The 12,538-nt window shown below is 52.1% G+C and overlaps 2 protein-coding genes across 11 annotated transcripts; one reads left to right on the forward strand and one right to left on the reverse strand.

Annotated features, from left to right (window-relative positions):
• Positions 1-48: 48 nt before the first annotated feature.
• On the reverse strand, positions 49-7,768 carry CREB3L4 (cAMP responsive element binding protein 3 like 4). 8 transcript variants are annotated; one of them, XM_070607488.1, is made up of 10 exons: positions 7,274-7,768; positions 4,022-4,212; positions 3,532-3,778; positions 3,248-3,369; positions 1,534-1,626; positions 1,296-1,402; positions 1,102-1,170; positions 911-995; positions 643-739; positions 49-513 (listed from the first exon to the last, which is right to left on the reverse strand). In XM_070607488.1, coding segments are annotated over exons 1-10 (1,200 nt in total). In that variant the 5' UTR covers positions 7,275-7,768; the 3' UTR covers positions 49-325. The 8 variants fall into 8 exon arrangements, with proteins under 8 accessions (XP_070463589.1, XP_070463590.1, XP_070463592.1 ...); XM_070607489.1 differs by having other exon boundaries at positions 4,088-4,212; positions 7,274-7,298; XM_070607491.1 differs by lacking the exon at positions 7,274-7,768 and adding an exon at positions 4,536-4,865 and having other exon boundaries at positions 4,088-4,212.
• A 53-nt stretch (positions 7,769-7,821) lies between these two features.
• SLC39A1 (solute carrier family 39 member 1) lies at positions 7,822-12,288 on the forward strand. Of its 3 annotated transcripts, XM_008526875.2 has the most exons (5): positions 7,850-7,972; positions 8,301-8,436; positions 8,697-8,915; positions 9,086-9,216; positions 10,664-12,288. In XM_008526875.2, exons 3-5 carry the CDS (start codon positions 8,729-8,731, stop codon positions 11,318-11,320), a joined length of 975 nt encoding a protein of 324 aa, XP_008525097.1. In that variant the 5' UTR covers positions 7,850-7,972; positions 8,301-8,436; positions 8,697-8,728; the 3' UTR covers positions 11,321-12,288. The 3 variants fall into 3 exon arrangements, with proteins under 3 accessions (XP_008525096.1, XP_070463594.1, XP_008525097.1); XM_008526874.2 differs by lacking the exon at positions 8,301-8,436 and having other exon boundaries at positions 7,822-7,972; XM_070607493.1 differs by lacking the exons at positions 8,301-8,436; positions 9,086-9,216 and having other exon boundaries at positions 7,835-7,972; positions 10,664-12,286.
• Positions 12,289-12,538: the final 250 nt, after the last annotated feature.

Below are 12,538 nucleotides of genomic sequence, written 5' to 3' on the forward strand. Positions count from 1 at the left end.
CAAACACGTATCTTTCCCCCCTCTACTACTCATTTACCACATTCAGGATACAGTTTTAGCAAAAAGTTTATTTCTCAACCAAAACTTCTGTTTCCCCTCAACCCTAAGCCCAAAGAAGAAATAAAATCACAGATACACGACAAAAGTATTTGAGGTGTCCCCTCACGGGGTATGGGCCTCAGGATATAGACATCTAGGGTGTCCTGAAGTGATTTAGACCCCTGAGGCCAAAGAACCCTGAGTGGGAATCTCAGGGGAAAGCAAAACCATAGGGGAGCCCTGATTCCTTACTGCGACTGGGAAATGGGACAGGAAGTGTTCCAGCTCACATCTCATCTGCATGCAGCACAGTTCTGACGCGCCGGCTGGGGCCTAGCTTCCCTCCTATCTTCTCAAGTAGTGTACTTGTGGAGCCATTTATGCCCCCAGGTGGCCCCCCTAATCTGGACTCTACCACTGGGGTCTCCAGATTTTCTGTCATGTCCTTGTGAGTCAGGATATTTCTGGAAATCACTGTGGGTGAAGGAAAAAGGGCAGTAGTAGAGTGCTCCCTTGGGCAGGGGATCCTAGACAGGACAGGACCTCTCTTCCCCCTCTTGACTACCCTGAAGAACAGAGTCCCACTCTGCCCTTGCCTCTCACCTCCATGAGGCTGGTAATCGTCAGGCCCAGCTTCTGGTAGACCCTGAAAGGGGCTGAAACTGGGCAGGATGATGAGAGCCAGAGAAAAAAGGAGGATCTGAGAAGAAGCAAGAGGACACTTGGGCTATGGGGACAATAAAGGGAGCACAGGGCAGTTAGGGTCATGAGGGATGGGAAGATTGGTATGGCTAGGGAGTAGGGGTATCAGGATGGAAGTGTGGCAGAAGATGGGGGAGGTAAGGGGAGATGGAAAGTAGATTAATGGTACCAGAACACAAGTGCTGGTCTGGGCAGCTTTGTTGGAAGTTTGAGCAATGAGCATCTGTAGCTGGCGGAGCTGAGTCACCAGGGAGCTGGGGAAGGAGGAATGAAGAGTTAGATCTGGGAACCAGGGCCCAAGAATGGTGTCCCTGTGGGCCACACCCTTCCCCCCAAAGCACACACTATGCTTTCACTCACATATTGTGCCTCTCTAGCTCCTGGACTTTTTTCTGTAGTTCCTGGTTCTGTGCAGAACAGGCAGCCACCCTAGGGAGTGTGGAAGGGTAGACCAAGGCTCTGCAATCATGTGAGTCCCTCACCTTGCCTGCCTTAGTAAGGAAGGGAGCCCAGACGAGGTGCATGGGAAGCCAGAAATGTGAGTCCAAACATACCTGCTCTCTAGTCCATCGATGTACTCTTTCTTCCGCCGCCGACTGTCCTGAGCTGACTGCTTGTTACGTATTTTCCTCCTGACCTTCTTGAGGACCCTCTCCTCTGCCTGGGGGCCAGGGTATGTCATTCCTGGGGCTTTAACCTCTCCCAACTCCCCAACTCGCCCCTGCGATTCTGGCTCTTCAGAAGCCATGGTGGGGCCACTGGGTTGGGATGCCCTTTGTGAAAGCATGTTACCTTGGTGAGGGGCAGATGAGAGGGCAGGGAAACCCCTTCCTGCCCCAGCAGACGCTTCTCCTCATCTGTTAGGAATAAGGTTTGACAGGGCAGCTGGTGGGGAAGAGGAAGAGATGTGATGAGAATGGGGAAAGGGTCATCCCATTTCCATCGCCCAGGCCGCTCCCCTTGCATGCCTTCTGGTCGTTGTTCCCCTTTGCACTGAGGAATAATCATGAAGTGAAGTGAAGGGCAGGGACCTTAATTCAGATGGGCTCTGGATCAAGCCAAAGGGACCTCCTGAGGCTGAGAAGGAAAACAAGAGGAGGTTTTGTCATATCCTTTGCCCACAGACTTAGGACGTTGGCACTGTGAGCAAGCTAGAGAGGGCCTGTGTTCCAGAGCACATCTCCCCAAACTTTAGGAGTATTTGAAGAGGATGTGGAGGAACTCACTAAGGTTAATTCTAACAGCAGGCAAAGATCAGGCTTTATTTTACAGCAGGCAAATGATTCCCTTTCAGCCATTAACTTCTACTAGGCAGAGAATTTTATCCAGTCACCTGGTCAACCACAGGGAGCTCCCTGGGGAAGTGACCCATTCTCCCCTAGGGTCTGAGCCCTACTTGTCAGACTGAAGCGCTGTCTCCTCTCAAAGAACTCCCCAAGGGTAACCAGACTGAGTTACTTCTCATCACAAAGTGCATGGGGAGGGTAGATGGCGTCTGGTTAACATGAGCCTGCCAACTGAGTAACTTGCCTTTCTAATACTCCTTTTTGAAAGGTTTATGCTTCACTTTGTGACTTAACAGGAAGTAGTTTTTGCTTTTGCCTCCTGATGGGTCTTTGGCTTTTAGCTAAACCATTTCTTCCATCTGCCTTTTCCTGATGCTCCCTTCTTGCTCCTGCAACTATTTGGTGGAACTATTATAGGGGTGTCCCTCCCAATCCACCAATCAAAATCTCTGAGAATGAGGCCTAGAGGGTTTTATTTAAAAAACAAAACAACCACAAACTCCCAGTGTTTTCGATGCAACTCAAGTATAGAAAGATCAGACTTTCTAATGTCCCACAGCCCAGGATTCTAAGATACTTGGCTTGGCTTCTGGCCCCAGCTTCAACCACAGATTTCCAGGGAGGCCAGAACCTGTTCCCTGCCTTTTGCACACAAGGAGTCCTTTCCAGGATAAAAGAAGGAACAGTGATGTGAGCAAGGTCCCCTCCGCGCCCCCACTGCAGGAACCAGCCCAGCCAGCCTGGGGACGGTATCTGAAGTGTTACTCCCTACACTGTAGCCCTGGGCAGTGGGTGCCCCTGGACAAATGTTCCAGTGGAAACGTAGTTGCAGTTGCTTCTATACCCTGTGTCCAGTAACCAATTGGATTTCCAGGCGGCCTGTCCCATTTCTACTTCCTGACCCAAGGCTGAGACAATGGCCCTGACTGAACAAACAATGCATAGAGGTCCAGGCTTTCTCCTGAGCCCTAGTCCCAGATTCCCTCACTCCACCTTCTCCTTAACTGAGTTATCATCACCTTACCCACAAGGGCTCTGCCTCCCTTGTCCTTTCCTGCTCTTAAAGCTGCTTATGTCTCCCCAGTCTTCAGGCCTGACGTCGCAAAAATTAGGACAAAGTTCAGCATCAGTTTCCCCCTCCTTTACCCCCTTTCCCCATCTGTGTGGCTATATTATGTGTGTATCAGAGAGTATTGGATCCAGTTGACCCCAAGACTCACCAGGGTCACGGGAGGCACTGGGTTTACAGTGCCTGCTCTGGGCAGGATGTGGGCATGAGCATCAAGGTGCAGTTCACTGACCATGCAGGCATCAGGCATCAAAAGTGGTGGGCTCCGCTGATCTGAGGGAGACACAGGTGGCTGGGAGAAAAGGGATGGAGGGTACCCCTGACAACAGCAGGGTCTGGGAGTGGCACAGGTTGGGCACTAGCACTAGTCCCTTAACCCCAGGGCTAGGGCTAGACCTGAAGGGCCATTGTCCTCTTCCCACAAAGAACACTGACCTAGCTGGATAGAGATGGGCTCTACAGCTGGCCCAGTTTCCCCCTGCATCCTCTCCAGAGCCCCTGCCTCATAGACAACCTCATAGAGGGCAGGGGAACTGGGTGCCTTGGAGGCAGGGGGACTGTCTGGATGGCCAGGGTCCTCAGAGATTCCACTGTCACTGCCAGGAGATGCTTCTGAGCAGTACACTTCATTGGGATCAATGAAAAGCTTCAGGAAATCTTCAGGCTCACTCTCTTGAAGGCCCTACAGTAGAAGAGGGTATAGATGCTTACAGGAAAGAATTCTGGAAATGTTACCTGACATCAACCTTGATCCTTCATGCTTCAGTTTCAGTCCCTTCTATCCTTGGACATAGGCATTGTTACAGCTCATGTCTATTTTAGGGGCTCTGTCTTCAGACCTCTCTCCATGTGGAGGCTGAAGCCTCTTGGGCTTCTTATCAGAGGTGTGTCTCAACCCACCAACACTTCCACTCATCACACTCACACAGCCAAGGCCCCCACTGGACTCCCAGCCTTGCTTCCCCTGTTCTTGCAGCCTAGTCACAGGGACCTCTGGAGGTGGACAGTGGAATCCCAGTTCCAGGAAGGATCCTGTTGAGAAGACATCTTCTGGGGGCTCTAGCCACATGTCCAGCAGCTCAGGGGTTCTGAAATCCATCCTTCTGCTGGGAGGCACTGGAGGAGAGGAGAACTGCAGAGAGAGGATGGTAGCATTCCACCCCCCTACCCCCCACAGCTTCTGGGTTCCTCTAACCCTTCACGTGCACAGCCCCCTCACCTGTTACCTGAAGATCTTGCCTCCCACCTTATCTCTCTGGTTGAGACAAATGGGCCCCCCCTGGATATTACCTCTTAGGAAGAGTCCAGCCCTGCCAAGCCAGCCTAGCCTGCTGACGGCCCCAAACACTGCTCCTTTTCTTTCCTCCAGGATCTCGCATCCTGGACCTGCCCAGCTAGACCCCGCCCCCAGCCTTACACCAGGAAAAAGTGGGTTGCACCTAGCCAGGAGCCACGGTAGGGGCACTGTATCTGGGGGCAAGGGGTTAAAAGGCTCAGCGTCCGCAAACTCGACTTAAGTAAAACTTAGGCAGCCTCGTCCTTTCTGCCTCAGTTTCTCCTCGCGATAGCAAATCTTCCTGAGGGTTTTGGTGGCTCCTCAGGGAAGGCTAGAAATGGCTGTGACTGGAGCACAGGACGTGACTGTTCTCCGGCCATCAATTTTATTAAGGAGATCGTGGCAAGGTTGAAAACAAAGAAGGAAGGAATCAACAGAATTGCCCAAGATTTACGGCGGCATCCCCTCCCCCACCCCATGGCGCTTGTCCCACAGTTGAGTCTGATTGGAAGCTAAAGACGTGAGGGGTTGAGGGGCAGGGCATTGAGCAAATGGAATCACCCTCTCGAGGCAGGCTCCAGCGTAACTGGTCAGAATGGGCTGTCGGAGAGGGAGCGAGGCCAATGGGGCCGGAGGATTTATTTGTTCCGCGGGGATTGGGTTCCGCGGGACCACAGGGAGAGTAAGAACCAGAAGACAAACAGTAGGGAAGTTGGGGCAAAGTTCTGAGAATACAGGTGGGAGCGGTATGGCTTGGTTTCGCTTGCCACGTGACTCCAAAACCCAGATTATTACCTAGGCTGGAGTAAATAACCTGTTGACCCAAGTTAAGTGACAGAGCGTTGACTCAGCCGGCGGAAAATCGTGCAATGGCGCGTTGTCCAAATCCGTAATCTGTGCCTCATGCTACTGATAAAGAACAGCGGTTATACACACATGCTCACAGGACTCTTAACTAACGGAGGGACAAGGGTCTGGAAAACTGCGAAAGGTTAAAAAGTCATTTGGGTTTGATGTGGGAATTTGTCTTCTTGTTTAATTACCAACAGCAGTATGTGTCCTGCATTTGTACAGTTTACAAAATGTTTTCATAAACATTGTTCTCTCACTTAATCCACAACAGCTCTGAGGTAAACACAGCAGGTAATATTTTACTAATTTGACCGATGAGGAGATAAAGATCCATGACTAGAAAGGAGAATACCAAAACTCGGGATTTTTGCCTTGGTCTAGGGATTGATGACCCAGGAATACACTTTAAATAAAATAATGGAGCTATCCTGATACAGGTATGATTTTGTCTGCCAGCCTCCCCAGTAGAGCTCCAGATAAAGCATAGCTGGGTGAATAAAGCAGGAAAGTTAGGGTGTGGATCCAGATTTCAAACTGCTCTTCTTGTGAAAGTTTGAACGGGCTAAGGGTAAAAACTGGAACAGGATCTAATACTTACAGAGTAACTACTGTATGGTCAGACATTTTCATGTTACTTGTATAATTCTCATAGCAACTCATAGCTGGCAGAGAGAGGTTAAGTAACTTTCTCAAAATTACTCTGTAAGTAGCTGAACCAAGATTGGAATGCCTGAGTCCATATTCTTCGCACTATACTAAACTACCCTGGTTTACCCTGCTGGGGCTTTCTCAAATTTCCCAACTCTGTCTTTCTGCTTCTCTCCCTGCATCTTGCTGGAGAAGTAAAGAGACAAAGCAAGCTTCCTAGACTAATGCAGAGTTCTAAGGAAAGCAGAGCTGTCCTTGCTTAGATCTTTCCTAGATCAAGAAGGTTTCAAAGGGCTTCCGGCAAGCTACATGTGCAGAGATGATTAAGTGGGAAATATAGTCAGCTTCCATTTATGTTAGAACTGGAAGGGACCTCTGGCATCATCTGCTAGTCTAACTTCTCTGTTCCACCTGATTTGTCGAGCTCCTGAAAGGGAAAATGACTTGCCTAAGATCACAGGTACAGCTGGGACTAGTACTCAGGTGTCCTGACTCCCAGTTCATGATTTCTTGTTAGTGTTACTAATTATCAATATTGTTGAAAACACAGTTTGCCACAGGAAAGCAATAGCATGCATAATATCCCCCTGAATAGTCTGGAATTGCCTCTAATAGTAATTTTTATCTTTTAATTAAGAGCTTGGAATGGCAATGATAATTATTATTAAATGATGGGACACCAATACGCATTTCACTTATATCCTGATCTTAGAGTACTATATGATTCCTTTCTCCTAGACCCCCTCCTTCAAGAAGTCCTACATTTTCCCTTTTCTTTTTTGATGAGGAAGATTGGCCCTGAGCTAACATCTGTGCCAATCTTCCTCTATTTTATACGTGGGATGCTTCCACAATGTGGCTTGATGACTGGTGTGTAGGTCCACGCCTGGGATCTGAACCCACGAACCCTGGGCTGCCAAAGTGGAGCATGCAAACTTAACCACTATGCCCTCGGCCAGCCCCCATTCCCCCTTTTCTTAAGGAAGTTGCTGGCCTCCACGTCCTGAACCTTATCAGAGGGATCACCCTGTCCTTTCTTTAGGAAATGAGGCGTTTTCACCTTTGCAAAAAAGAATAGGCTGAGCCTCCTTCTTTATTTTCCTCCTTTGTATCCTCCTCTCCCATGAGGCTAGATCTGGTAGCACAGGGATGTGGGCCAAGAGGATCTAGGCTAAGGAAACAGTGCAAGCCCTGAGTTAAACACCTTGGTGCATTCATGGAACAGAAAACTCTGGCAGGGCTGGAGGGAGATGACTTGGAGAGTTGGAGATGTGTTTGGAGAGAACCTGGCCAGATGCCTGAGGCATGGTATGATGGTAAATTGGAGCGTACTTCCAAAAGCTCTTCACTGAGCTGGGTTTCAGCACCCCCTGAGATGGGTCCCACCACTTCTATACCCACTTGAAGGCAGAAGGCTGCAGAGAAGTCCGCTCAGGCCGTTGGCAGTCAGGAAGGGATGACTTTCCAGAATTGCCCTCTCTTTTCATCCCCCTTTTCCAATTCTGCCTTGTCTTTTTTCTTTCTTGTGGGTGGTGGCAAAGGAAGTCAAGCAAGGAAATCAGTCCTAAGAAGGGAAGGCTTTCGCTTTGGCGCCAAGGTGCACAGAGGGAGTCTTAGAATCTTCTAAGAGATAGGTAAGAAGACTTTGGCCCAAGACCAGGAAGATATCCTTAGAGCTGTGGGAGCGGAAGACTTGGGAATGCGGGGGCGGGTATGGGGCAGGAGCCTTGCCCGCAGGGTTTCCAGCTTCCTCTTTTAAAATCTTCAATCGATCAAAGCCTTTGTCGACCGGCCAGATTCAGCCCACCAGACCTCCACACAGCAGCCTAGGCCCGCAGCCCCGAAGTCCGCTCCCTCGCCCCTTCCTCTGCTCTCCAGGACTCGCCCCGGGTCCCCGCCTCCGCCGGTCTCCCGCTGCTGGTCTCCGATTGCTCCTAGCTCACGTCACTCCCAGCTGGGTCCCGCCCGCCGGGCGCTGTCATTGGCAGCGGGGGCGGGTACGCAGCAGTCGCGGGGGGAGGGGGAGCGATGGGGAGGGGGCGGGAATTCCCGACGGGCGGCCGGAACCGCGCGGATGCCTCGTAGTGAGACCCTCGGGAGGTGAGTGCGGCCTCCCCGGGAGCGGAGGCTGGGTCTGCCGCCCGCCTTCCCGGGGCCTAGGAGCCGGAGTCCTGGCTCTCACATTCTTCTTCTGCCTCCCGGGACGCTGGCGGCCTTGAACCCGCCTCCCGGAGCCCGGACTTCCAGACACCGCCCTCAGTTGTTGTGTCAGCCCGTCCCAGACCCCAGACCCCTAGAGCCCCTCTGTAGTTATCTGCCCCAACGTCCCAGCCTATGGCCTGAAGTGGTCGCTCTCTGCTTTCGGGGGGATGGCGCTGGGGAAACCGGAGGGGGAGAGTGATCCCGCACCCAAACTCGCCCTGTTCAGGTGGTCCACGAAGCTACCCACGACATCCTTCCACAGCCCCGAAGCCCCATCGCTTCATCCATTCCTTCCTGGAGCGGGGACCTGGCCTCTGCTTTCCTTAGAGGACCCCGGCTCCTCAGTCCTCTAGGAGCTCCAGGTGAAAGGGTGCTGAGATAGCCACACGGTCCTCACACTTCAGTTTCCCCCTTGCTGGGACTCTGAATAAGTCACTTGGAAAGGATAAAGTCTGAGGGGAAAGAGGAATGTTCCCAGTACAGGAGTAGATGAGTCACACTGGGTGGGGGAAGGACAGAAAGTGGCTGGGATGAGGGAGCTGCACTCTGCTGACCAACCTTCCCCTTTCCTTGGCCCCATTTTTCCTTAGTGACCATTCGCCCAATCACTCTGTCTTCCTAGGTCTGAGAGTCACTGGAGCTACCACAGCCACCATGGGGCCCTGGGGAGAGCCAGAGCTCCTGGTGTGGCGACCCGAGGCGGTAGCCTCAGAGCCCCCGGTACCTGTGGGACTGGAGGTGAAGTTGGGGGCCCTGCTGCTGCTGCTGCTGCTCACTCTCATGTGCAGTTTGGTGCCCATCTGTGTGCTGCGCCGGCCCGGAGCTAACCCTGAAGCCTCAGGTGAGCCTATCCTTTTCCCTGATGCCACGGATGCCTGGGGTGGGAAGGCTCTGAGGCTTGGAAGGAGACCTAAGGAGGGGAAGGCAAGAGTGACCATTGCTTGGGTTGGGATAGTGGGGCCTGGAGGGGGTTCATTTACTCATTCCCCTCTGTGCTCCACTCCTGCCTAGCCTCCCGCCAAAAAGCCCTGAGCCTAGTAAGCTGCTTCGCAGGGGGTGTCTTTCTGGCTACCTGTCTCCTGGACCTGCTGCCTGACTACCTGGCTGCCATAGATAAGGCCCTGGCGGCCCTGCATGTAACGGTGAGCACTGGCCAGCTGCATGTGTCCTGTCTGTGTGGGTATGTTCAGTTACATACCTCTAGGGAAGTGGTTTGTGTGGATCTGTTCCTGTGTCACTCCATGACTGTGTGGAAGGCTCTTGGCATGTGACCCTATGAATTGTGATTTTTAGTTATAGGGCATAATTTTTTCTGTGGTTTCCCCACCCAGTCCCTTTGTGACCCCTATGATGTACCCTGTGAGACAGTGTGAGGAGCCTTATTACCAGGTGTGTGACCTACTCTGTGGGTTTCTCAGTTCCATCCTCCAGGAAGTTAACAGTGCTCCAAGAATCATCTTCACCCTCTCACCACTTTCCTGAGGGGTTGGAGATAGAGATCCCTATAGGCCTGGGAAGGGTAGTAGGCAATTCCTAGGGGCCTGGTGTTGCTGATCAAAAAGATGATAGCCCAAGGAAGTAAGATGTGGGGAAGATCAAGTCCAAGGCATAAGGCTCATAGGAAAAACCGAGACAGTTGGGTGGTGGCATGAGGAAAGCGCCCTGGCCTCTTCCTTTATTTCCCTAAGACTAAGGAAGTGACACTGGATGTAACCCTCCATGTGGCTGTGACTGAGTGACCTGTGTCTCCGTGTGACTGTGTGTAAGCCTGAATGTCTCTGGGACAGTATGTGGCTCTGTGTGTGAGCAATTGGGAAGGTGGGCCAATGTGTGACCCTTTGTATGCCTACATGTGACATTGTGTACATCTACATCAGTGATTCTCAACTTGGGGTGGTTTTGCAGGCCCCCCTCCCCCCCGCCAAAACATTTGGTAATATCTGGAGACATTTGATTGTCAAAACTCTGGGGGAGGGGCCAGCCTGGTGGCGCAGCGGTTAAGTTCGCACGTTCTGCTTCAGCAGCCCCGGGTTCGCCGGTTTGGATCCCAGGTGTGGACATGGCACCACTTAACAAGCCATGCTGTGGTAGGCGTCCCACATATAAAGTAGAGGAAGATAGGCACAGATATTAGCTCAGGGCCAGTCTTCCTCAGCAAAAAGAGGAGGATTGGCAGCAGATGTTAGCTCAAGGGCTAATCTTCCTCAAAAAAAAAAAAAACTCTGGGAGAGAGGATGTTGTGCTTGCTGCTCACATCTAATGGGTAGAGACTAGAGATGCTACTAAGCATCCTATAGTGCACAAGACAGCCCCACAACAAAGAATTATCTGGCCCCAAATGTTAATAGTGCCAAAGTTGAGAAATCTTGGTCTACATGTAACACTGAGTGACACCATAATCTGTGATTGTATAGCATTCTGTGTCTCTGTCACCAAGTGACTCTGTATCTCTGTGTGACCAAGAGTGGCCCTGTGTCTGTATGGGACCCCAAGTCTGTGTAACTGGGACTCTTCTAGACTCTGCATCTGACTCCCCCTCCCCACTCTTGGCCTGTCTCCTGAACTCCTTGCTCCCCTCTCTGCCCACAGCTCCAGTTCCCCCTGCAAGAGTTCATCCTGGCCATGGGCTTCTTCCTTGTCCTGGTGATGGAGCAGATCACGCTGGCTTACAAGGAGCAGTCGGGGCCACCGCCTCGAGAGGAGACAAGGGCTCTGCTGGGAACAGCAAATGGTGGGCCGCAGCACTGGCATGATGGGTCAGGGGTCCCACAGACAGGCGGAGCTCCCACAACCCCTTCAGCCCTGCGTGCCTGTGTACTGGTCTTCTCCCTCGCCCTACACTCAGTGTTCGAGGGGCTGGCGGTGGGGCTGCAGCGAGACCGGGCTCGGGCCATGGAGCTGTGCCTGGCTTTGCTGCTCCACAAGGGTATCCTGGCAGTCAGCTTGTCCCTGCGTCTGCTGCAGAGCCACCTGCGAGCGCAAGTGGTGGCTGGCTGTGGGATTCTCTTCTCATGCATGACACCTCTGGGCATTGGGCTGGGTGCAGCTCTGGCAGAGTCAGCTGGGCCACTGCACCAGCTGGCTCAGTCTGTGCTGGAGGGCATGGCGGCTGGCACTTTTCTCTATATAACCTTCCTGGAAATCTTGCCCCAGGAGCTGGCCACTTCTGAGCAGAGGATCCTCAAGGTCATTCTGCTCCTAGCAGGCTTTGCCCTGCTCACTGGCCTGCTCTTCATCCAAGTCTAGGGGGCTCCAAGAGGGGCAGGGGAGGTTGGGTGTCAGGTTCCCTTGACCTTCCTCCCCTCCTCCAGTGTGTGGGGAATAGGAAGGAGTGGGGAAGGGAGGAATTGAGGACGACAGAGTTTTATGGGAGATAGGGACGGAGCCTTGGAACTATCTGACCAATGAGAGGGGACTGGGCCCAAGCGACAAGGCCTAAGGGACAAGGGATGGTCAAGTCACTAGAGACATGATCAAGGGACAGTATTGAGAAGACACTGAGTGCTAGAATCAGGAGTCAGACACTATACATAGAGACAAGCTGACAGTGGGGAGGCCAGAAGTGGGCACCCAGCTGCTGTGGGATAGAGGTATAGAGCGGGCACAGGCCCAGAGTCAGCAGTCCTCTTGGTTCTATCCCATTTCAGCTAGTGGATTGGACCCCTCCTACTTTTCTTAGCTCCTACTCTCATATCTATCTCCCTCTTCCTTTCTCCCAAGGGACTAGTGCCAAATGGCCTCTTTCTGCCAGTTTTGGCACCTTCTATGGCTTTGCCAGTCCTGCTTACTCCTATTTTTAAAGTGCCAAATAAATCCCCTCCCTCTTTCTCAAAGCACAGTGATGGCACTGAGCCCTGCCCAGCATCTCAGTGGAGGGGGCCTGCTTGCTCTTTATTTTGGTCCCAGATCCTGGGGTGGGGCAGAAACATTTGCCGGGTTGGGGTAGGGGTAGGGTTGGCAGACCTACGGCTCCCTACCACTGCTGCACCCTAGGAATACTGAATGTGGGCATGGTGCCCCAGGCCCAGACGATAAACACTGAGCTGCCAAAACTTTTTTTATACTAGAGGAGCCCAAGGGGGACGGGGAAGACTCACCTCCAGGGTTATTTTTGGGGGAGGGAGGGCTGTGCATAGGGCCATATTCTCTAGAATCTATTTTACTAACTGACCTGTTTTGGGACATGTTACCCAAATAAAAGATGTTTCTATACAGCTGTACAGTATCTGATTCGTTTGTCTTGGGAAAGGGGTGGGCACATGGTCAGTCTGAGAAGGCATGCGTCCCAGATGTTTATAGCTGTCTTAAATTCCCGGGTCTCACTGTTTTCTTTCAGGTCCCTCTAGTCCCCTTCTCTGAAGATGACCAAATTTTTACTCTTTTGTCTCTTCCTTCTTCCCTCCCTGTCTCCACCCCTTCCCTTTCCTCCTCTTTTCCTTTCCTGTCTCCTAAATCCCTCGCCCC

The sequence above is a fragment of the Equus przewalskii genome, unplaced genomic scaffold, assembly GCF_037783145.1.
Source record: "Equus przewalskii isolate Varuska unplaced genomic scaffold, EquPr2 ChrUn-10, whole genome shotgun sequence".
NCBI classification, from domain to species: domain Eukaryota; kingdom Metazoa; phylum Chordata; class Mammalia; order Perissodactyla; family Equidae; genus Equus; species Equus przewalskii.